The sequence below is a fragment of the Eptesicus fuscus genome, chromosome 4, assembly GCF_027574615.1.
Source record: "Eptesicus fuscus isolate TK198812 chromosome 4, DD_ASM_mEF_20220401, whole genome shotgun sequence".
Lineage (NCBI taxonomy): Eukaryota > Metazoa > Chordata > Mammalia > Chiroptera > Vespertilionidae > Eptesicus > Eptesicus fuscus.
In genome coordinates this window covers 10970304-10991996 of record NC_072476.1, presented here as the reverse complement: position 1 = coordinate 10991996, position 21693 = coordinate 10970304, and the positions used below count along the sequence as shown (strand labels likewise).

Sequence of the window (21693 nt, the reverse complement as noted above, 5' to 3'; positions counted from 1 at the left end):
GCACACCACCCGGTATTAGTCTCCTGTGGCTGCTGTCACAGTCACAACCGGGCACATGAATCATCTCACCATCCTGCAGTCAGGAGACCGGGGCCTCATGGGCTAACTCCAGGTGTCGGCTGGTTCCTCCTGCAGGTTCCTGGCCTTTCCCAGCTTCCGGAACACGTCCCAGCCTTTCCTGGGGCATTCCTGAGGGCCAGTGATGGCATGTGGCCTCCTGGGTAATCCGGAATGACCCCCATCTCAAGGTCACCGGTTATTTAATTCCATCTGCATCCTTTATCCCCTTTGCCAGGTAACCTGACATGTTTGCAGTTCCTGGGGATTAGGGCGTGGATGTCTTTGGGGGCCATTATTGTGCCTTCTGAGCCCCATTATAATGCACAGGCATCTCCCTGAGAAGACCTGCCCCTCATCTCCTGAGCGCTAGTCTGTCCCGGGTTAGTGGCAGCCCAGCCCTGCAGGGCCCAGGAGAGAGGAACGTGACTGTGCTCCCAAGGAGCTCTGGGATCCGGCCAAGAGGCTCCTGCGGGAGTGGAGAGGACACACCAGGGCTGGTGTCCAGACAGCGGAGCCATGGCTGGACGGGGCGGGAGCCCTGCCCTGGAACCTGAGCCCCAGGAGAAGGTGCCGGGAAACCTGCTGGAGCGCCTGGTCCGAGGGTGCCCAGGGGACAGGCCCTGGGGAACCCACTGCCGGAGGCCCTGCACTGTCAGCAGCTGCATGGGGCTCGCTTTCTCTCTCTCTGTTAATCCTCCCAGAGGGTGTTTTTTCCACTGATTTTCTGGAGAGAGTGGGAGGGAGGGAGAGAAAGAGAGAGAGAGAGAGAGAGAGAGAGAGAGAGAGAGAGAGAGAGAGAGAGAGAAACACTGATGTGAGAGAGACATCGACTGCTGCCTCCTGCATGCAATCCAACTGGGGGGCGGGGAGGGAAGGACAACCCAGGTGCCTGCCCTTGACTGGGAACTGAACCCCAGACCCTTCAGTGCGGGGCTGACGCTGTAACCACGGCGCCCAACCGCCCGGGCAGGGCTTCCCTTTCTGGCTGGACCTGATGGGGAGGTGCCATCTCACTATGAGTTGCTGCTGGTGGAGGCTCAGGCCCACCTGCTGCCATCTGCCCGCCAGCCAACCGGGACCCGAGTGGCTGGTGGCACCCAAACCACAGTGGCTCTCAAGCCTGTGGGGTGGCAGCTTCCACACTGGGGCCCACGTGGAGGCAGCAAAACGACCCCCTCAAGGTGGGACCTGGACAGCACAGCTGAAGCTGGAAGATGGCTCTCTCTGGGCAAGAAGCCAGTCCTCCCGGCCACAGGGCACGCTCCCCTCCAGTGATGGTCACCTGGGCCCTGTCCCTGGAGGCCTGGAATGATCTGGAAGGAGGAGCAGCCCCACCTGTATCCCTGCTGGGACCTGGGGGCGTGGTGCTTCCCTCCCTGCACAGGGGTGTTTGTCCTGGTCCCCAGAAGGGGAGGGACTCAGCCAGGGGTCAGGAGAGGCCCCTGAGCAGCCATCGCTGTGCCTTGTCTCTTTGCGCTCCCGGTGCCTAGGTACCAACGGTAGGAAGCAGAGGCACCGAGGTGGCAAGTGTCTCCGTGTCCTGTGGCTGCCGTAGGAATTAGCAGACATTCGGGGTCTTACAACAACAGAGATTCACTCTCTGGTTCTGGGGCCAAGTGTCCGATATTAGCCGCCAGCAGGGGTTCCTTCTCAGAGGCTCAGGGAGAGTGTGTCGCAGGGCCTCTCCCAGATCCTGGGCGGCCATCCCTGATGTTCTGGCTGCACTGCCTGGTTCCAGTCTCCGCCTCCATGGTCACATGGTCTTCCCTCCTGTCTGTCTCTGTGCTCTTCCCACAAGGACACCAGTCATATTGGATGAGGCCCCTCCTCCATGCCCTCATCTAACCCTGATTCCATGGCAAAGGCTATTTCCAAAGGAGGTCCCATTCACAAGTGCCAGGGGGTAGGACTTACACATGTTTTGGGGACACACGTACCCCCTAACAGCAGGGGTCCTTGACTCTGCTAATCCAGAGGGGGTAGAGCTGTGGCCCCATGGGCAGGAGGAATGTGTGCAGCCCAGGTACCCCCCGGGGTGTCCCACGCTCCCTTGCCCTATTTTGATGGTAAGTGGACAAAGGTAGCAGGCAAGGCCTCTGAAGGGCTTGGGACCAGGAACTAGGTCCCAGAGGGGTGCGAGTCAGGGCCAGGCCCGCAGAGGGGGGCTGAGGGAGAGGGGACCTGGAATACATGATGGGGACCCCTGCAGAGGCAGGGCTGGCATCTGCCCACCAGCCCTTCCCTTGGCTTCCCCAGGAATAGCCGTCTGCGGGAGCCCGAAGGGGCTGCTCCCGTGTCGGGCTAGGGACAGCCAGCCCTCGGGGTCAGCCCTCCTGGGAGTTAAGCCCTTTTCCTTGGGCATTTTGAGAGCGGGGCTGTAGGTTCCAGCCTGTTGAGACACCTGGGGCCGCTCCTGTGGAGACAGCAGGTGGGCCCCTCCCATCTCAGCGTTTGTTCAGGGAGTGGCCCCAGGAACTCTGGGGGCTGCGCACAATGACTAGCAGTAGCTGATGGCTCAGAGCTGCCACTTCTCCGGGGGGAGCGATTCCAAAAGGCAGCTCCTCCCAGGCCGCAGGCTCTGGGCAGCGGGTCTTAGTGCCCCTGTGAGAGCTGCTCCCAGCCGAGACCTGGATCCTCCTTGTCTGTGCAGCTGTCCATGCGCCTCTGGTGGCAATGATGGATTTCTAGAGACCTGAGCTCACCTAAGTGCTGCAAAGCATCCCTCGGTGGTCTCCTCACTGGGTTCACGGGGGACAGAGGACCGGGCGTGGTTCAGGGGTGTGAGAACCCCTCTTCCTTCTCTTGCTTCTCCTCTGGAAGCATTGTCTGGTCCTATCCCATGCTTGGTGGAGAATGACTCTCAGAATGTCAAAGGGCAGTAAAGCCTGTCCCTGGCGGGTGGCCGGCCTCAGCCTGGGGGTGGACTTGGGGGACAGAGCTCCTCCATGCAGAAAGCAGGGAGTGTAAGAGGGGAGGTTGGCTCCCAGCGCTGTGGGGGTGCCAGGCATGTTCAGGAGGTGAGGAGAACTAGCATTAAATCGGCACCTCTCACACCCTTTGCTGAGCATTTTGACAAAGCTTGGTCATGCACAGGATGAATGAGGACAGCTGAGCAGATGCCTGAGTGTCCTGGGGCGGCCCTAACAAATGCCACAGACTCTGGCCTTTAAACAAAACCTTCTTCTGTCACAGTGCTGGAGGCTGGAAGTCTACCATCAAGGTGTCAGCAGGTCCCCACTCCCTCCAGAGGCTCCAGGGCAGCTGCCTCCTCCATCTCATGGTGCTGCTGGCAAACTCTGTCTGCAGGTCCAGCGAGTCTGTCCTTTGTGGGGGGCACTGTGGGCCTCAAAAGAAGGAGGGGACAGGGGAGCACTGGGCCTGCTGCTCTCCTTCACCCCGCTCTTGGCTCAGGTGCCAGCCCCCAATCCCATCCTTGCCCCTGCTCTGTTTTGTTTCAGAGCATCTGATTTATTAATCATTTATTTCCTCACCCGAGGATATGCTTATCGATTTTAGGGAGAGGAAGGGAGAGAGAGATGTCAGAAACATCGATCAGTGGCCTCTTGTACTCGTCCTGATCAGGGAATGAATCCTCGACCTAGGTTATGTGGCCTGACTAGGAATCGACCCTGAGACCCTTCGGTGTATAGGATGAAGCAAAGCATCTCATTTCTTTATTTTTATGTGCATACTGTCATCTTACTACTGAAATGTCTCCAGCACCAATATTCTTTTTAAAAAAATATATATTTTATTGATTTTTTACAGAGAGGAAGAGGGAGGGATAGAGAGTTAGAAACATCGATGGGAGAGAAACATTGATCAGATGCCTCTTGCACACCCCCTACTGGGGATGTGCCCGCAACCAAGGTACATGCCCTTGACTGGAATCGAACCTGGGACCCTTGAGTCCGCAGGCCGACGCTCTATCCACTGAGCCAAACCGGTTTCGGCAGCACCAATATTCTTATTATTTTATTTTTTGTTAATCCTCACCAAGGATATTTTTCCATTGATTTTTAGAGAGATTGGGAAAGGGAGAGACAGAGAGAAACTTTGATGTGAGAGAGACAAATTGATTGTTTGCCTCCTGCATGAACCCTGACCAGGGCCGGGAAACCTGCAACCAAGGTAGATGCCCTTGACAGGAATTGAACCTGGGACTCTCTGTCCTCAGGCTGACGCTCTATCCACTGAGCCAAACCAGCTAGGGCTCCAGCACCAATGCTGAGTGTCTTCTCAGAGAGGAGCCCCCATATTTCCTGTCTGATAGCTGGTGTGCTGGTCACCACTGGTCCCACTAAGGGGTAAGCCCCGCCTCCTCCCATTCCCCACCCCAAAGAGGGCGGCTTCTCCTTGGGCCAGTCTGGGCAGGAGGATAAAGGGGCTCAGAGGGGTCCAGGAGCAGAAGGCAGAGAGGCCTGGCATGGTGAGGACACTGCTCAAAGCCCCATCCTCTTCATTCCCAGGTTCCTGTCCCAGATCTCCTCACTGGCTCTCCCCCTTCCCCTCCCCTCTCCCCCTGCAGATGCTGTGGCTGCTGGTCCTGACTCTCCCCTGTCTGGGGGGCTCCGTACCTGTGACCTCAGGTGGGTGGTGACCCCCAGGCCTGGCTTGTCTCTGAACCCCTGCTCTGACCTCTCAGAAGCCGCCCCTGGGATGGGGTGGAGATCCCCCTCTGAGGGTGGCTGTGGAGGGACTGAGGATGGAGCCATGCTGAGTGCCAGGCAGCGGTGCCTGGGTCCCTGATGGCTCCTCCTCTGCTTCCCCAGATCCCGGCCCAGGGACTGAGCTGGTGGGCATCGTGGGGGGGCATGATGCTTCCAATGGGAAGTGGCTGTGGCAGGTGGGCCTGTGGGTCTTTGATCCAACAAAGAACCAGTGGGGTCTCATTTGCGGGGGCTCCCTCATCCACCCCCAGTGGGTGCTGACCGCTGCCCACTGCATTCCAGGGTAAGTCCCTACTCTGCTAGCACCCGGGGGGCCGGAGGGGGTGGGGGACAATGTCGGGAGGCAGGTGATGTGTGTTGTGGGCAGATCCTGGGCTGAGTGGCTGCAGACCCCCCACCAGGATTCAGCTTCCTGGCGCTCCCCTTGCCTACCACAGAGGGGAGGTCTCTGGGCTCTGAGGGGCTGGCCCACTTCCTGCCGCAGCCTCTCAGAAGCCTTTGGCCTCTGTCCCCAGGAGAAACCCCATGCCTCAGCACTTCAAGGTCCAACTAGGACGAGTGAGACCCTCATTCATTGGCAGTGTGCGGGTGGCTAGGATCATCCGCCACCCGGAGTACAGTCTTAAAGAGGGAGCAGTAGGTGGGGCGGACGTGGCACTTCTCAAACTGGAGGCCTCCGTGCGACCATCTAAACTTGTCAGGTGGATTAGCCTTGCACCAAAGTCCCCCGCATTCCCCCCAGGCACCCGGTGCTGGGTGACTGGCTGGGGCAACATTGGTCCTGAAGGTAAGATCCAGAACCAGGATGACACGGGGCGGGCCAGGCTTTACAGAGGAGGCCTCAGCGGGGGTCCCTCCGGGTCTCCCTTGGGTGTAGGAGGCAGACAGCTCAAGAGGACTCTGTTCAGGAGCAGAGTCCAAAGTAGCAAGAGTGAGGCATGGCCATTTTTTAAAAATAAAAATTATTTGTGGATAAAAATATATTTCTTTTTTTTCCTTTCTGAGCTTGGTGCCCCCAGTGTCAGCCTAGAGATTATCAGCCCACTGGCCTGGAAGTAACCCGGAGACGGGGGTCTTGGGTGACTCCCAGGGTCCCCATGGGGCACTGAGGCTCAGCGTGTGGTTCTAGAACCCGCGGCCTGTGACTGGACGCCCCCTCAGGCCCGCAGGCTCACTGGGCTTCTTCTCACAGAGCCGCTGCCGCCGCCCCACAAGCTGCAGGAGGTGGAGGTCCCCATCGTGGCGGATGAGATCTGTAGGCAGCGATATGGCAAGATTATCACGGACGACATGCTGTGTGCGGGGAGCCGGGGCCGGGACTCCTGCCAGGTAAGACCCCCAGACTGTGGCCTCCGTCCATTGCTCCTGCCTGCAGGGACCCTGAGTATTGACCTCCTGTCTCTTCTCCCTGCAGGGTGACTCTGGGGGCCCCCTGGTCTGTAAATGGAAGAACATCTGGTTTCAGGTAGGGGTGGTGAGTTGGGGGAACAAGTGCGGTCTTAACAGCTTTCCTGGAGTCTATGCCCGAGTGACATCCTTCTTGTTTTGGATCCACGGTCATATTCACTCCTCTCACTGAGCCCGGGGCCGGGCCGGGATGCTGCCCATGAGATGAAGACAGGCTCTCCCAGGTGTCTGAGGACCCGCACTGCTCCTCCCCAATGCCAGCTCTTCACTGCACCTAGCGCCCTCCCCCTCCTCCCCCAGCTCCTCCCTCCTCTGCCACCTCCATCAGTCTGTCTCCCCCTGACAGGCAAAAGGGAGAGGGGGGATGTGCTCTGAAGTGGGGCGGGGCACTGCAGGCCTCCTGCCTCCTCCCCACCCTCTGTAGCTCATTAAACTGCATGACAAACTGCTCTGGACTGAGTGTACTTACCTGTGGGCGGGCCAGTGGGTGGTCCATCCTGGTGGGGGAACCCGGGCTCTAGAAGGTGGATCAGGTGGGGATGGGCAACTCTGGCTGCAGCGTGGAGGAGGGCCACATGGGTGGGCTCTCTTGGCTGGGGAGGAGGATGAGCCTTCTGCCTGGGGCTGGAGAACAGCCAGGAGGGCTGCTTCCAGAGCGGCCCACACCTCCCCTCTTCCTCCTTCCATCGCGGTCAGTGTGGAATGGAGGCTTTGAAGGACTTGGACTTGGCAGCGTACAAACAGGAAGCATTGTTTTCCATGGTCACCACTGCTCTGTAGGATGCGGAGGACGCTGATTCCTCATTTTCCAATTTGATCAACTCCTTGGACCAAGTGAATTCCAGTCCCATTTCCACGCAGAACCTCAGTCTCCCATTCTGAGCTTCTCCTGAGCAGGGAGAACCTGCAGGGGCAGGGACAAGCCCAGTTCCCCTTCCCTGCCCCCGTTCTCCGCCTTCCCGCCCCGCCCCCGCGCCCGGGTCCTCCGTGGTAAGTGGCAGTCAGAGAGGAGGATGGAGAGGCGGACCCCCATCCTCCCCGAGGCCTCTCTCCAGGCGCTGGCGCCCCTGCTGGAGAAGCACCGCGGTGCACCGTCCTCTCAGGCTCCTCAAAGCCCATCCTTTCTCCCAGGGGGTGGGAGGGGCTCCCAGAGGACAGAGGATCTTCTGTCTCAAATGGAGGAGTGAGAAGGGGGTGTGGAGCCCCTCCTGCCCCAGGCAGTGACATGTAGTTCCTGCTGGGTTAGGATTTGGGGGGCATTGCTGGTGCCCGGCTGGGGTGGGTGCCTGCACCTGTGGGTTGGGGCCAGGACCCAGGAGAGCCTGGGGAGCCTGAGGCGGTTGGATGGTGGGTGAGGGGGCTCCATACCCTGCAGCCTTATTCTAAAATGTGGTGGAGCCTTCGAGATCCCTGCCCAGTGCCCAGGACCCTGCCCCTGAGGCCAGGGTGGAAAAGCCCTGCTCTCTCCCTGCGACCGGGTCCTTCGGGGAGGGCTGCCCTCCAGGTAGGGAGAGGGGGAGCTCCAGGGTGGACCAGGAGCTATGTCCCCCATGTGCCCGGGACTGAAGTCAGGTTTTCCTGGTCGCCAGGAGCTCTCCAGGAACTCCTTTTTCTGGGAAAATGAGGCCGAGGACTCAGCTGGAAGGCACCACCGTGCAGATGGCCCCCTTGGGGATCTGCTCCGCCCAGGGAGCCAGGAGGGCCTGACCCAGCACAGCCTGGCGCTGTGCCCTGGCCCTCGGGTTCCCGCACACTTTCTGCCTAAGTGACTGCCCTGTCCACGGGGCCTGTGGATGGGCGCTGCGAGGCGGTCCACACCCATCCAGGTCCCCCTCTGCCCGCCAGTAGGGATGTGGGCTGCCTGCCGTGCCATTGGGCCCTGGGGGATGTGACTCTCTGCAGGGCTTCCTCCATGGGTGCGGGTGCAGTCAGACCTTAGTGTTTCCAGGGTTAAGAATGAGGGCTGAGTGACTAGAGGCCAGCGCTCCCAGGAGGGAGAGGACCTGGGACTTGGTGTTGGAGGGAAGGCTGGAGTGAGACACACCTGGGCCTGGGGCTGTGTCTGCAGGCATGGCCAAGGGGGGGGGTAGAGGGGGTGGGCGTACCCGTTGGGCTCTAGCCAGAGGATAGGCTCAGAGCTGCTGCCCCCCTCCCCCTACTTGCCTGGAATCATGGCCCTAGCACAGCTTCCTGGGCTGAGCAGTAAGGCAAGGTGGACAAAGCCAGATGCCTGGGCTGGACATGGACAGGAGGTTTGTTGCCTCTGGTCTCCGAAATCTGTTCTAACTGAGACCTGGGCCAGCAGAGGTGGGGGACACTGAGCCAGCAGGGCTTTGTCCCCCAAAAGAGGCCCCTGCAGGCCAGGTCAGTGCCCATGGGGACCCTGGGGAGGGCGTTGGCCTCTTCCTCTTGTCTGAGGTGACAGGAGACACCCTCAGCGCTTGGAATGGAGATGCCATGCAGGTCCATGCCCTTCCAGGTGGAAGTCACACCTCAGTCACTGCCAGGCTCGCCCACCTGTGGTGTCCTGGGGTGGCAGTGAACGCCCAGGACTGGGGTGTGTGTGTGTGTGTGTGTGTGTGTGTGTGTGTGTGTGCTTAAACAACACAATTCATTCTCTAATCGGCTGGAGGCCAGAAGCCCTCAACCAAGTTGTTCTGGGGCCACACCTCCCCCAGGCTCCTGCCTCCTCCACTTCTGGTGGTGCTGGGACCCTTGGCTTATGGATGAACCACTGGACCCCCACCCCCTCCCACCCCTCTGTGTCTCTCCACATCCTCACCCCTTCCTACAAGGACACCCATCACTGGCTTTAGGGCCTCCCCTCCTCCACTCTGACCTCATCTGACCTAGTTCCATCTGCATTTGTTTCTCAGTCAGGTCAGGTTTGAGGGACCCCACTGGTCCACCCTGACCTACCTTGTTGGTGAGATTGCAGGTCACCAGGCTGTGTGCTCATGAGAGGGGGAGCGCCCCTGAGGAGGCCAGGGGCCGGCACAGGAAAGCTTTAGGATCCAGCACCCAGGGGCACCCCCATCACCACAGGCCGTGAGGGCCTCTGCACCTCTCAGCGAGCAGCGAGCTCCACACCGCACAGGGCCCTCCAGCCCGGGATGCTGACCACACAGAGGCTGCGGCTCTGAGCGCTCCCCCAGCCAGACAGGGTGCCTCTGCAGGTCCGGGCTGCACTGGCGTCACAGGAGCCGCAGACACGATGGCGGTAAAGGTGCTGGTGATGGGCCAGCCCCGGGGGCATGACACCACGGGCCATGCAGCCGGCACTGAGGAATGTCCCTGAGATGGAGTTACAGCTGGTGTCTGGGTACATGGAGCTCCTGGTGTCTGGGGCCAGGGAGCAAGCCGTGCCGCCACCTTGGTGGGGACAATGACACTGACCACCAGGCAGAGGCAGGGCTGCTGTGTCACAGTGAGGGGCAGGGCAGGGGAGGGCCCTGGGTGTCCCTTGGTGCCCCCTCATCCATGTGATGGCAGGTGGACACGTGCGGCCACCCGGCCTGAGACGTCCCTGTGCCCAGAGCTCAGCCCCTTAGGGACGGGGGCCTGGGTCCTGCTACCAGGTGAGCCCCAGAGTCCCAGCTAGGAGCTCAGGGTGGGGGTCTCGGTGGACAGTGAGAGGCCCTGTCGGCCTCAGTTGTACCCTGAGCCTCTCCTTCCCAGGGGGAGGTGTGGCCCCCGAACAACTTGGTAGAGGGCTTCTGGCCTCCAGCCGATTAGAGAATGAATTGTGTTGTTTAAGCACACACACACACACACACACACACACACACACACACACACACACACACCAGTCCTGGGCGTTCACTGCCACCCCAGGACACACACACACACCAGTCCTGGGCGTTCACTGCCACCCCATCGACCAGCTGCCCTGTCCACCACTGTAGAAGAGTGCTGGGTTCTAATGAGCATTGTTGGAGGTCTCTGGTTAAGGCCTGGCCAAACAGATGAGGACTGTCTCTGAACCCCTGGGGCAGGACTGTCCTGGCGAGTGGGTCCTTTTAAAATCCTTGTCAACAGTTAACTTTAGAACTTCTTGGAACAGGCCTCTAACTGCTTGAGTTCAAAACTGAGTTTCTAAGAGGGGGCAAGAAGAGATAAGGATTGGTGTGACAGAAGATCCTGGAGAAGACCTGTAAGGGTTGCTGGAGGCAGATCTTCTAGGCCTCTTGGTGCCAGCAAGAAAGTTGTTCTCTAGGGAGGGTGGACAGGGCAGGGTGAGAAGGCGCTGAGGCCAGAGCATTTTTGCCATCAATACCCATGCCTGAGATCGTGGCAGGAACAATGGCCCGGAAAAGGAGGGCAAGATAGAGAAGGTGATTCCCGTATCAATCAGGAAGGAGATCTGCTTACCTGCTATCTGGAGCTTTACCCGGGGCCCGGCGAGGGTGATGGGTTGTAGAGTCCTGGGCATCTTCAGTCTTCAGCCAGTCCCAGCATGGCCAGCGGCGGGTCATGACCTGGAATGACGGCCCCTCTACGTGGAGACACAGAGGGCCCGTCACTTTTCCAGGGGCCGCTTTGACCGCACGCCGGGCAGGGCTTGGCTGGAGCCCAGGGTTGAGGACATTGTTTAGCCCAGTGGCCTTCGTTTCCACACTTGAAGCATTCTCCAGGTGGCGCTCGTCCTTTCGTTGCACCCCCACCACGCACAGTCCCCCTTGGACCATGCGTGGCTGCTGTTGGCCTCAAAGGTAGCAAGGTTTGGGTTTGCAGACTAATCTCCTGTTGAAGGCGGGCTTACTTTGCCTGCTCCTCACGGGCATTAAAACCTTAAATGCCATATTCACCAGATCCCGGACAGGAGTCTGAGGGCCATCCTCTGCCTTTTTAACTTTTTTCGGATATCTGGGGCTGACTGTGAAATGAAGTGAGTGGCTAGAACTGTTGCTCCGGCCGGGGACCCAGGGTCCAGACGAGTATATAAGGTCAGAGCCTCAGTCAGCCTGTTAAGGAAGACCTCGGGGTTCTCATCTGGTCCCTGAGTAACTTCCCTCAGCTTGTCAAAATTAACTACCTTGTGGGAGACGGCCTGTAGGCCGGCTATCAGGCATTGGAGCATCTGGTCGAGACATTGGCGCCCGTCTCGCCCTTCGGGGGTATCTAGTTGGTACTCCCAGCCTGGTTCCTGACGAGGAACGGCCTGGGCCCCCACCGGCATAGAGGCATCTGTAAGGTGGATCTGATCTGCGTGGTCCGTCGCCGCTCCTAAGACTCTTTCCCTTTCATCTGATGTTAGGGTAGAAGAAAGAATGACACGGATGTCATGCCAGGTGAGGTCATAGGCCTGAGAAAGGTATTGGAATTCCTTGAGGAACGTGGTGGGGTTGGTGGAAAAGGACCCCAGCTGCTTCTCAATCTGGGAGAGATCCCACAGAGAGAAGGGAACATGGACCCTGACCACTCCCTCAGCCCCTGCAACTTCCCGGAGGGGGCAGAGGAGAGGAGGTGCCCAGGAGCAGGTGTGCCTGCTGACTGGGGAAGCAGGTGGGGGTGGGGGAAGGGGAAGGTCAGCGAGAAGGCTCTGGGGGAGGGGGCAGCGGAGGGAGGTCGGGGAGTGAGGATGGGGGAAGGGAGCGGACTGACGGAAGGCAGGGCAGAAGGAGGCTGGGCAGAAGGAGCCCTGTCGCAGAGAGTCGGGCGAGTCAAGGGGAGAAGAGATTCTCAGGGGGTTCAGATAAGGCAGAAAGTGATGGGGTGTCGATAGGCAGAGAGAGTTTCTCGAGAGCTAGGAGGACCTGGGCGGTGGAACAGGAGGAGCAGAGGGAGGGACAGGAGCGCAGATTGAAAAAGGCCTGGACATATGGAACCTCCAGCCACTTCCCAGCTCATTGGCAGAAATTGTTGAGGTCGGTCAGAATGTTAAAATCGAAAGTCCCATATTCAGGCCATTTTGACCTGTTGTTCAATTCATACTGAGGCCATGCCACGGTACAGAAGTAAATGAGGCGTTTAGGACGCAGATCCTGGGACAGGCCCAGCTTAGCCAGATTGGTGAGGAGACACCCGAGTGGCGTCTTAGGGTCAACTTTGGATTTCTGATTGCCCATTTTGAAACCTAGGGTCAGTAGCAGAGGCCGAAGGATCAGCGTCCCAATCATTGAGCCAAGGCTATGGACGGGGATCCGAGGGATGGCAGGGGATGTCTCCCCAACCCCCTGGAGTCTGGAGTGAGGCCAAAAGGCTGGAAAACCAAGGGGGGGGGGGCAGGAATGTCTTCACTACCACCCCGGGTCGGAACCTTTCCCGGAAAGGTCCGGAGGGCTATGCCTGGAGGGCAATCTCTGACACTGGCCTCGATTTACGGACAGAGATGCCGGAAGGATGACCCTAGGAGTTAATAGGGACTGGGACTCACCAGCTGACTCTGCCGAGCTGGAAAGAGGCCTGAGGGTTCCAGGGAGAGAAGAGGGGAAGGGTACCCCAAATGGGATACACACTCAATCCACTCCCTGGTTCGGCACCAGATGAAAGGTTTTTGACGCAGGAAACAAGACACAGTCCAGGCGATGAAAAGTGGGGAGGTTTTAATCTTATGCTCCCGGGCGAAACTCACTGGTCCGAGAGTGGGCCAGGGAAGTTCACGCCAAAAAGGGGGCTTAGGTACTTCCTTTATACAGCTGTTTAGTGAGGGGAGGGTGGAGGGCATGAGAGGTGTGGAATTCCTGCCTCGGGCCAGGGGTCTGGGAAGGCGGGCAAGGGTCTGGGAAGGCTCCAGTTATCTTTGTCACCATCTACCTTGCAGATGCTTGCATCTGGCTCTGGGCTTTCCCCCCTGCCTCGACCTAACAGTCTCTTCCCTCCTCTCCTCCCTCCCTCCCTTAATTATCCTTTGTGAAGTCACAACCTGCGTGGCCTCAGGGTCAAAGACTTGGAGAAAGGCTGACGCGCAAATTAACCACAAAAGACAAGAAATATAAATTTGGAAATTATGGGGGAAGCCAATTGTGATCTTGGTACAAGGGACCAAGTTCCCATCTGCTTTTATTTACTAGAACACACAATTGCCTTTTAGGAATGCAAACAGACATATCAAAGGTGATGTTTGGTAAACAGTAAGATGATCAGGTTGGGGGAGTTTGCTTTAGGCCATTGAGTCAGCAATAGGTAATACCATGCAGATATTCATCCCTGTGAATATCAAAAAACCCCATTCAGCCTTCTGAGGGGACTTCTCGCATTTATATTAATTACTGTTGATCTTGGTTCTCAGCAATCCTTGACCAAATGTTCCCAGCATGGACAAAGTCTGCTGGGAAAGGAGCTCACTGAGTGGGTTCCAGGGCTCCTGGAACCCACAGGGAGGTGAGGACAGACATAAACACAGCACTGCAGTGAATGTGGGACATGGTGTGGAGGCGAGTGCTGAAGACAGAGCTGGAGTGACACAGGCGTGATCCAGCCCGGACCTGCTGGGAGGGTTTGACGGGGCTGGGCTACAAGGCTCAGCTCATGAAGCGTGAGCAAGGGTGGGCATTGGGTGGAAGGGGCTCTAGGCAGAGGGACAGAGGTGGTGGGGAGAGAGGTGGTAGGGACAGATGTGTGAGCTTGGAAGGGATTTGAGGGGGTGGAGGGCCATTCTCTGAGTGTGCTTGAATGTCGGCTTGTTTGGTTTTCAACATCAGCATATTAGAAACAGAGGAAACTTTTTAAAAAATAAATGTTTTCATTGATTTGAGAGCAGAAGAGAGAGGGAGAGAGAGACAGAAACATCAATGATGAGAGAGAATCATCGATCAGCTGCCCCTGCATGCCCCACACTGGGGATCGAGCCCGAAACCTGGGCATGTGCCTTGGCCGGGAATCGAACCTGGGACCCTTCAGTCTGCAGGCCAACGCTCTAGCCACTGAGCCAAACTAGTCAGGGCAGAAACAGAGGAATCTTAGGAAACCCCATAATATATGGAAGAGCATCTTGGTAGAAGGTTTGAGAGCCTCCAACTTCAGAAGCTTATTAGAGATTCAGAACCCCTTATTAGGAACTTAAAAAAATTGTCTGGAAAAACTAAAACATGGTATTGGTACAAAAATATCTGAGAATTTTCTAGAATCAAACAAAAATAGTGACTCTTCAGGGGAAAGTGCCCTGTGAAAATTCAGCAGAATAAATACAAATAAATTCTCACTTAAACCCATTTTAGTAAAACTGCAAAATGTCAACATTAAAAGCCAGAAGAGACAAGTGAGAGTTTAACCTGGAAAGAAATGACCATCAGACTCAGGGGAGTTCTGATGAGCAACAGGAGGTGGAAGGAGAATGTGGAGCAATTCCTTTGAAGTGGTGAGGAAAAATCACCATCAACATAAAATTTTATTTCCAGATAAACTGTCACAAAATATTGAGAAAAAAATAGTGATATACAGAAGACACGAAGAGTGTTTTATCACCTGCAGGCATTCTTGAAAAGAACTATAAGGATTTATTCGAGGAAGATGAAATACTAATTCAGAGAAATGGTGTGGGACAAAGGAAACAAAACATTAATGGAAAAAAGACACACTGCTTGCCATTCTCAAAAGACACACCTCAGTGGCCATAAGCTTTGACTGGAATACTGAGGGAAATAAAAGGACATACAGGTTCACACTCATCAGATTGGGGAAAATAAAAAAGTACAATAAAACCACATGTTTGCAAAGATGTTGAGAAATGAGCAACTCATATGTGGAATCTAAAAAAAAAACCAAAACAAAAGAAATAAGCCAAGAAAACAGAAACAGACCCATAGATATAGAGAAGAAGTGGGTGGTTGCCCAGGGGGAGAGGGTTGAGGGGTGGGGACAAAATTAAAAAGGAAAATAACAAAGCTGTCCTATCTTTATATTTACATGGTGTATTTCTGCAAATAATTTTAGAAAAAAAGAAGGGGGCCCTGGCTGGTTTGGCTCAGTGGTTGGAGTGTCAAACCGCAGAGCGAAGAGGCCTGGGTTTGATACCCAGTCAAGGGCACATGTTTGGGTTGCAGGTTTGATGCCCAGCCCCGTGTTGGGGTGCCTGCAGGAGGCAATCAATTGATATGTCTCTCATATTGATGCTTTTCTCTCTCCTCTCTCTCCCCACTTCCTTTCACTCTCTCTAAAAATCAACGGAAAAAAATACCCTGGGGTTAGGATTAATTAAAAAAGGTAAGAAGACGGATGCTGAGATAACGTGCACATGGACATTCAGGCCAGCAGCTGTGTGTGGGAGGGAGGGTGGGCAGTGCCCTGCACTCCTGCTCTGAGCAGGGGTCCTTCTGGCCTCAGGCCGCCATTGGGGGGCTCCAGGGAGCTGGGTCTGAGTGACAGGAATGAATGCCCAGAGTGAGGGTGGGGCTGGGTGGGCATCAGGGACAGGATCAAAGCCGGGGCTGTAATCAGGATGTCCGAGCCCTGATAGGGGAAGGCTGAGGGCAGGTGGGCAAACGGCACAGCTTCTGTTACCTAACAGCCCCATTTTGCAACACTGCAGTGGAAGCTGGACAGCGAGGGCGGGTGGGGGTGCTGTGGGGCAGCAGTGTGCCAGCGTCCACGGGTCCTCATGTGTCACAATGGAGGTCTTGGGGCCCGGGACAGGGAGGCTCATGGAGGCCCTCATTCATGTCACTGGCTGTCCCATTCGGGCCCCACCAAACCTCAGGACAACTGTGACCACACTGGCAATGACACTGAATCTCACTCACTCTGCCCTACCGCTCAGAGGGACACAGGCCACAGCGCAGGTCTGTGTCCACAGGACGGCTTTGCTCCTCACCGAGGGCAGCGCCTGTGACCGGCTTCCAGGCAGCACCCAGCTCCGCAGTGCCCCCCGGGCTCTGACCAAGGCCCCCGAGTTCTGTGTGCTGCTCCCTGGCACCTCTCCTGGTGGCTGTCCTCCCACAGCCAGGCCTCTGTCCTAGACGCGGGGGTGCCAGCCTGTGACACCCAGGCTGTCGGGGTCCCCCTCCACCATCCCCTCCTTCCTCCTGCTGGCTCTCCACTCTCCACTCTCCCTCCTCCCAGAGGCCCAGGCACCCTGGTACCCACCGTGTTCTAATGGGTAGGAGTCTTGACTGGCATCACCCGGGCTCCCTAGGGTTTGCCTGCTGGGCTCCTACTACACAGGCCCCGCAGCTGGAGGTTCCCGCTGCCTCTCTGTGGGACGTTCCCAGCGTCTTGGTTGGTAGTTGGATTGCGTTCCCCTGAGGTGGTCAGTTTTGCCAGAAGAGGCTCCAGGTGCAGTGGTCTGGCTGCTCCCCTGGCTCCAGGGCCGCTGGGAGAGAAGGCTGGAAGCCCAGGGCCCCGCAGGCAGACTGCCACCCGTGACTGAGTTCTCAGCCCCAGGCTGGTCTCCCTGCACCCGGAGCCTCCTAGGGCCTCCCTCCACGTGTGCCGATGCATCATATTCTGCATGTGTGTGGGCATACGTAAATGTATGTGTGTGTGTTTGCATGTTTGTGTGTGTGTGTGTGTGTGTGTGTGTGTGTGTGTGTGTGTTGAGTTGCATGGATTAGGAAGGTCTGATACTTGCAGTTAAATGGTCACATGTAACTTTGATAGACGTTGGACAGGAGCAGATCACAGCGAACACCATGAGACAAGGCCACTTGCCAACAAGTTCACTGTCTGAGTTAAGAGGGGCGTCCTGTAACCCATCTTTTGTTACTGACGCTGGACATTTTATTTCTCTGCCTTTGTTTACATCCTCGGTAAATACTGAGCCTGAATTTCTGTTCTCAGAGGTCACTTCCAGTTGCCTTGTATTGGACAACATCAGGCTACATGGTTATTTTAAGCTTTCTCACACTTATATCAAAAATGGGCACAAGCCCTCCTACATTTGGAAATTTAAAAAACATTCTTCTAAGGAAATGTCAGAATGAAAATTAAAAAGTATATATGACTCACAATAGTGACAATACCACCTCCTAATATTCACAGGGACATGGTGGCTTGCACCTGGAGGGAGATGACCAGTCCTCTCTGGATTTAGTACAAATAGAACAGAGAATGTCCTGTTTAAGTCAAGAAGTGAGAAAAATGATGTCAAACCGAGAGAGCATAAGGAAGAGAATAAAAGATAGGCTAACTAAAGGAAGAAAGTCAGGGGTAACAAAAGAAGCACCTGAACGAGATAATAAAGTAATTATAGGGTTGCAAAGGCTAAAGTGAGTTCCTTAAATCTAATGAAATAGGCAAACTTCTGGAAAGATTGATCAGGTAGGAAAACTGATGCACACATAATCCTATTTAACAAAAGCCTAGGTGCCGTCATGCCCTTCCTCGACACCCTTACATGATGTTGTCACAAGATGGTAGCCACCAGATGGCTGCCAAGATGGCCGGCAGGGAAGGGCAGTGGGGGCAACCAGGCCTGCAGTGGCAGCAAGTTGCGGGCCAATGAGGTGGGTAGGGGATGGCAGTTGGGGCAAGATCAGGGCAGGAGAGGAGGGCAGTTGGGGGTGACCAGGCCTGCAGGGGAGGGCAGTTGTGGGGGACTAGGCCACAGGGGAGGGCAGTTGTGGGCAACCAGGTCTGCAGGGAATGGCAGTTGCGGGGTGGGACAAGGCCAGCAGAAGAGAGCATTTGGGCGTGACTAGGCCTGCCGGGAGTGCAGTTGGTGGCCAGATCAGTTTGGAAGGTGAGCAGTTAGGGGGCGATCAGGCTGGCAGGCAGGCGAGTGGTTAGGAGACAGCAGTCTGGGATTGTGAGAGGGATGTTCCTACTGCTGTTTCAGGCCCGATCTTTCGATCAGTCAGAAATCCGGCAGTCAGACATCTCTGAAGGGTCCCAGATTGGAGAGGGTGAAGGCCAGGCTGAGGGACACCCCTCCCCGCTATGCATGAATTTCGTGCACATAGCCTCTAGTATTAGTAATAAAGAGATGAACAGAAACATGGACAGGGCAGAGATTTTTAAAAATCGGAAGAGGTTAGTATGAACAACCACATTAGACAAATTTGCCCTCAGGTGAAATGGACAGCTTTTAGGCAAGTATAACTCTTGGGAACTGACTTTAGGAGAACGGGAAGTGGGACCAGATTGATAATCATGAAAGGTCTGCTTCTGGGTGGTGAACATCTACCCAGAAGTAAAATATAAAGTACAACACAGGAGAGTTACACCACAGCATGGCTTCCTGGAGAATTACACTGAGACTTCAAGGTCCGAGCAGAAAGAGAGGCAAGCTCCCTGGCACACTGTCTGGAGAACAGAACTAGGCACAAGAATAAAGGAAAATTTCAGGCCAGTTTCCATTATGAACATAGATTGAAAAAATCCGAAGTAAAACATTATCAAACCAACTCCCAACGTGTAAAATAATTATCAAAAGACCCAGGAAGGTCTAAACCACTGTGGTTTAACACCAATTAGTGCAATATACCACATTAACGGAGCAGAAATAGATGATAAAAACCATGTGATAATCTCAATAGATATGGAAAAATAATTTTGTTTTGGTTGGTAAATTCAACCACAGTTTGTGATAAAACTCTTAGGAAACTTGGGCCGTAGGTGACTTCCTAACATGATCAGGGTGGCTTTCCCAGAGCCCTCAGCAAACGTCCTGCTTGTGGGGGTTGGGGACACGCTGGCAGCCCTGCCCCTGAATGAGGGATGATGGACAGGGAGGCCCAGACAGTGCAGGTGACTCCAGGCAGCACACAGCGAGCAGAAATACACAAAAGGTGTGAGGATCAGGGAGGAGGGGAGGAGGCTACCAGGAACAACATGGCAGTCTACACGGAACCCCCAAGGCCATCTGCACACAATGTTAGAACTAATGTGAGTGCGGAGAGGCAGCTTTGCCCACGATCAACGCGGGTCCAGCGCTGAAGTCCCACAGGGCTTCTAGCCACTGCCAATGGCCACTGAGAAGAGGAGTCAGTAAGCTGGCATTTCCAATGACTACTACCAGCCAGGGCGAGTGAAAGGTATTTTGTTGACACAAGAACTGAGAAAGTGCTAGACTGGCACTGGTTAGTCTCCCCTCTCCCCTCCCCAGTGTCTTCTGTTTGAGCACCTGATTTTAAGATGAATAAGATCTGAAGGGTTCAGAGTGGGCCAGGGTCACACACCTATGACATGAGGCCATCGTGTATCAAAGAGCTTTTATTTCAGGCTCCTGGGTGCAGGGGGGCTGAGGCCGAAAAAGCAATCAGCGGTGACTGAAGGGGGAGGCAGGGTGTCATTAACTTCTGCTGGCTGCAAACAGTTCTGCTGACGTGAGGGTCCGGTCCTTGGTTCCTCCAGTCACCAGATCTAATGGTTGTCTAGGCTATGCCGCGCTCAAGGCTGCAGGCTTTCTGCAAGATAACTGCTAAGCACAGTAAGTTTTCTCTGCCCCGTGTTATTCTCCTTAACATTTCAAGATCAAGATGCTTTCTGGACAAAGGTTCTTGGTCATGAGCCAAAAGAACAAAATTCTTTATTAAGTTTGGATGTGTGTGGTTTCTTGAGAAGAAAAATAAGTCCTCTTACATGTTAATGAATTAAGAGTAAGGAGTGTCTGTGATAAGTAAATTATAACAACCAAGGTTATAATATCTAATCTCCAGGTTTTGTGAATCTCATGAAAATTTCAACAATTGTATTTGTTCCAATGTTTGTCAAAGAAAAATGCTTTTTGTTCACTATAATTATAAGAAATATTAATCATGCTCTGTTAATCATGGTTGTTCTTTTCTGATTAGACCAAGCACATTCTCACCTGGCTGGGAGTTGTACGGCCTGGGACATGGAAGCTAGCAGCGGAATGCAGTCTGTCCTCCTGTCGGGAGAACTGTCTATCATTAATGGAGAGATTTACAACCTCGTGACTGAGATAATCTAGTCCTGAGGCACCTGCTCTGTACAACCCCCCCCCCCCCCCCGCCGCCCCTCTTACCTGTAATCTGGTCCCGGGGTGCCCGGAGGCGTCCACCCACTGTGACCCCGCCACCCCAGCATTCACGACGTGTAACCTGTAATGATGACCCCGTGCCCACTTTCCCACGCCTGTCATTCCTGCTTTCCCACGTCATCTCTGTCCTTCTACCCAATATAAGCAGTGGCTGATGGTGGGGTGCAGAGCAGATTATAGGGGCTGACCTGCTGCTCTCCCATCCTCCTGGCAGGACTGGAATAAACGCTCCTACATGATTCAAGCCTGTCTCTGTTTAATGGGCTCAAGTAGTGACAGGCAGCCCGGACCCACTGTTGTCCGGCTACATGTTCACATAAACAGAAGCACACACTGTGTGACCTCTGCGCCTCGCTGATTTCACTGAACATGTTTCCAGGGAGCATTGTACTTTGTAAGTTTCCTGCTGGGTTTCTCTTTGGGTAAGCTGGCTTCTACAGCCTGAGCATCTCTGTGGTGTGAAGGGCCCTCTCTGGGAACAAGCCCCTTCAGGAGGCATTTGTTTGCCACTGCCCCTCCTCCATCTGCTTCTGCCCCATGAGGACTGATTGAAATGTCTCACTTGCTGCCACCTCCCTCCTGCCCTCTGCCCTTGGCTTTCATGTCATTGGTCCAGGAAGGAGACGCTATAGAGGTGATGGCCGCTCAGTCACGGGTGCCAGGGGGACAGTCAGGACGTGGGAGAAGGCACTCGCAGAAACACACACCTGTGCCCTGTTGTTTGTGTCCAGCCCTCCCTGCCCGCAACAAGGGACACCGAGGGCACCTCCACTCCCTGCTGCTCTCTGCCACCCGCCAAGTTCCAGGTTTCCTTTCTCCCTGGAACTCAGTTCCAGATGGTCAGTTCCTGACCTTTGCTTCCTGTGTAGAGGCTGCCGAGCCTCTGATTGTGGGCTTCTGGGAGCCCTGCCCACAGCAGCTGGAGCCAGGTGTGACCTGAGGAGGCCACGCTGGGATGGGGCCTTGGAGCTGGACGCTGCTGCCTGGCCGGCCATGGGAAGCCAGCGCTGACAACGGGGATACAGAACAGGGATTTTGGGGGGTGCTGAGCTCAGTGGCGGCCCTGGAGAAAGATGCCAACAATCTGACAGCGAAGGCCGCACACAGAGCAGAAGGGCGCCTGGGGGGCGTGTGGGGCAGAGAGTGAGCGCCACCAGGAGCCGAGCTCTGGGACAGAGACGCTCCCTTGGGGTGATGGAGGGCCAGGGCCAGGGCCTGCCTAGAACACAGTGGGTCCTGACACGTGGAAAGGTGACATCCGGTTGCTGCCCAGGAAATCTCTTGGCCCCAGGTCCCTGAAGTCCCCACCATCCCTCCCGCTTACCGATGGCCAGCACACCACCCGGTATTAGTCTCCTGTGGCTGCTGTCACAGTCACCACCGGGCACATGAATCATCTCACCATCCTGCAGTCAGGAGACCGGGGCCTCATGGGCTAACTCCAGGTGTCGGCTGGTTCCTCCTGCAGGTTCCTGGCCTTTCCCAGCTTCCGGAACACGTCCCAGCCTTTCCTGGGGCATTCCTGAGGGCCAGTGATGGCATGTGGCCTCCTGGGTAATCCGGAATGACCCCCATCTCAAGGTCACGGGTTATTTAATTCCATCTGCATCCTTTATCCCCTTTGCCAGGTAACCTGACATGTTTGCAGTTCCTGGGGATTAGGGCGTGGATGTCTTT

The 21693-nt window shown here is 55.7% G+C and overlaps 1 protein-coding gene and 1 long non-coding RNA gene across 4 annotated transcripts; both read left to right on the top strand.

Annotated features, from left to right (window-relative positions):
* Positions 1 to 576: 576 nt before the first annotated feature.
* On the top strand, positions 577 to 6488 carry LOC114229938 (mastin-like). Its single transcript, XM_054714150.1, has 6 exons — positions 577 to 654; positions 4589 to 4649; positions 4845 to 5013; positions 5246 to 5517; positions 5923 to 6059; positions 6145 to 6488. Exons 1-6 carry the CDS (start codon positions 577 to 579, stop codon positions 6307 to 6309), a joined length of 882 nt encoding a protein of 293 aa, XP_054570125.1. The 3' UTR covers positions 6310 to 6488.
* A 3141-nt stretch (positions 6489 to 9629) lies between these two features.
* LOC129148790 (uncharacterized) lies at positions 9630 to 20260 on the top strand. Of its 3 annotated transcripts, none has more exons than XR_008555752.1 (4): positions 9630 to 9715; positions 11395 to 11428; positions 13369 to 13460; positions 19808 to 20260. It is a non-coding gene; the product is annotated as an uncharacterized LOC129148790 (long non-coding RNA). The 3 variants fall into 3 exon arrangements; XR_008555754.1 differs by lacking the exon at positions 19808 to 20260 and adding an exon at positions 14297 to 14796; XR_008555753.1 differs by lacking the exons at positions 11395 to 11428; positions 13369 to 13460; positions 19808 to 20260 and adding an exon at positions 14297 to 14796.
* Positions 20261 to 21693: the final 1433 nt, after the last annotated feature.

Coding starts and splice junctions, on each gene's coding strand:
- LOC114229938 (XM_054714150.1), top strand. CDS start 577: ATGGCTGGACGGGGCGGGAGCCCTGCCCTGGAACCTGAGCCCCAGGAG. Junction 5,014..5,245: donor GCTGCCCACTGCATTCCAGG/GTAAGTCCCTAC, acceptor CTCTGTCCCCAG/GAGAAACCCCATGCCTCAGC. Junction 6,060..6,144: donor GGGGCCGGGACTCCTGCCAG/GTAAGACCCCCA, acceptor TTCTCCCTGCAG/GGTGACTCTGGGGGCCCCCT.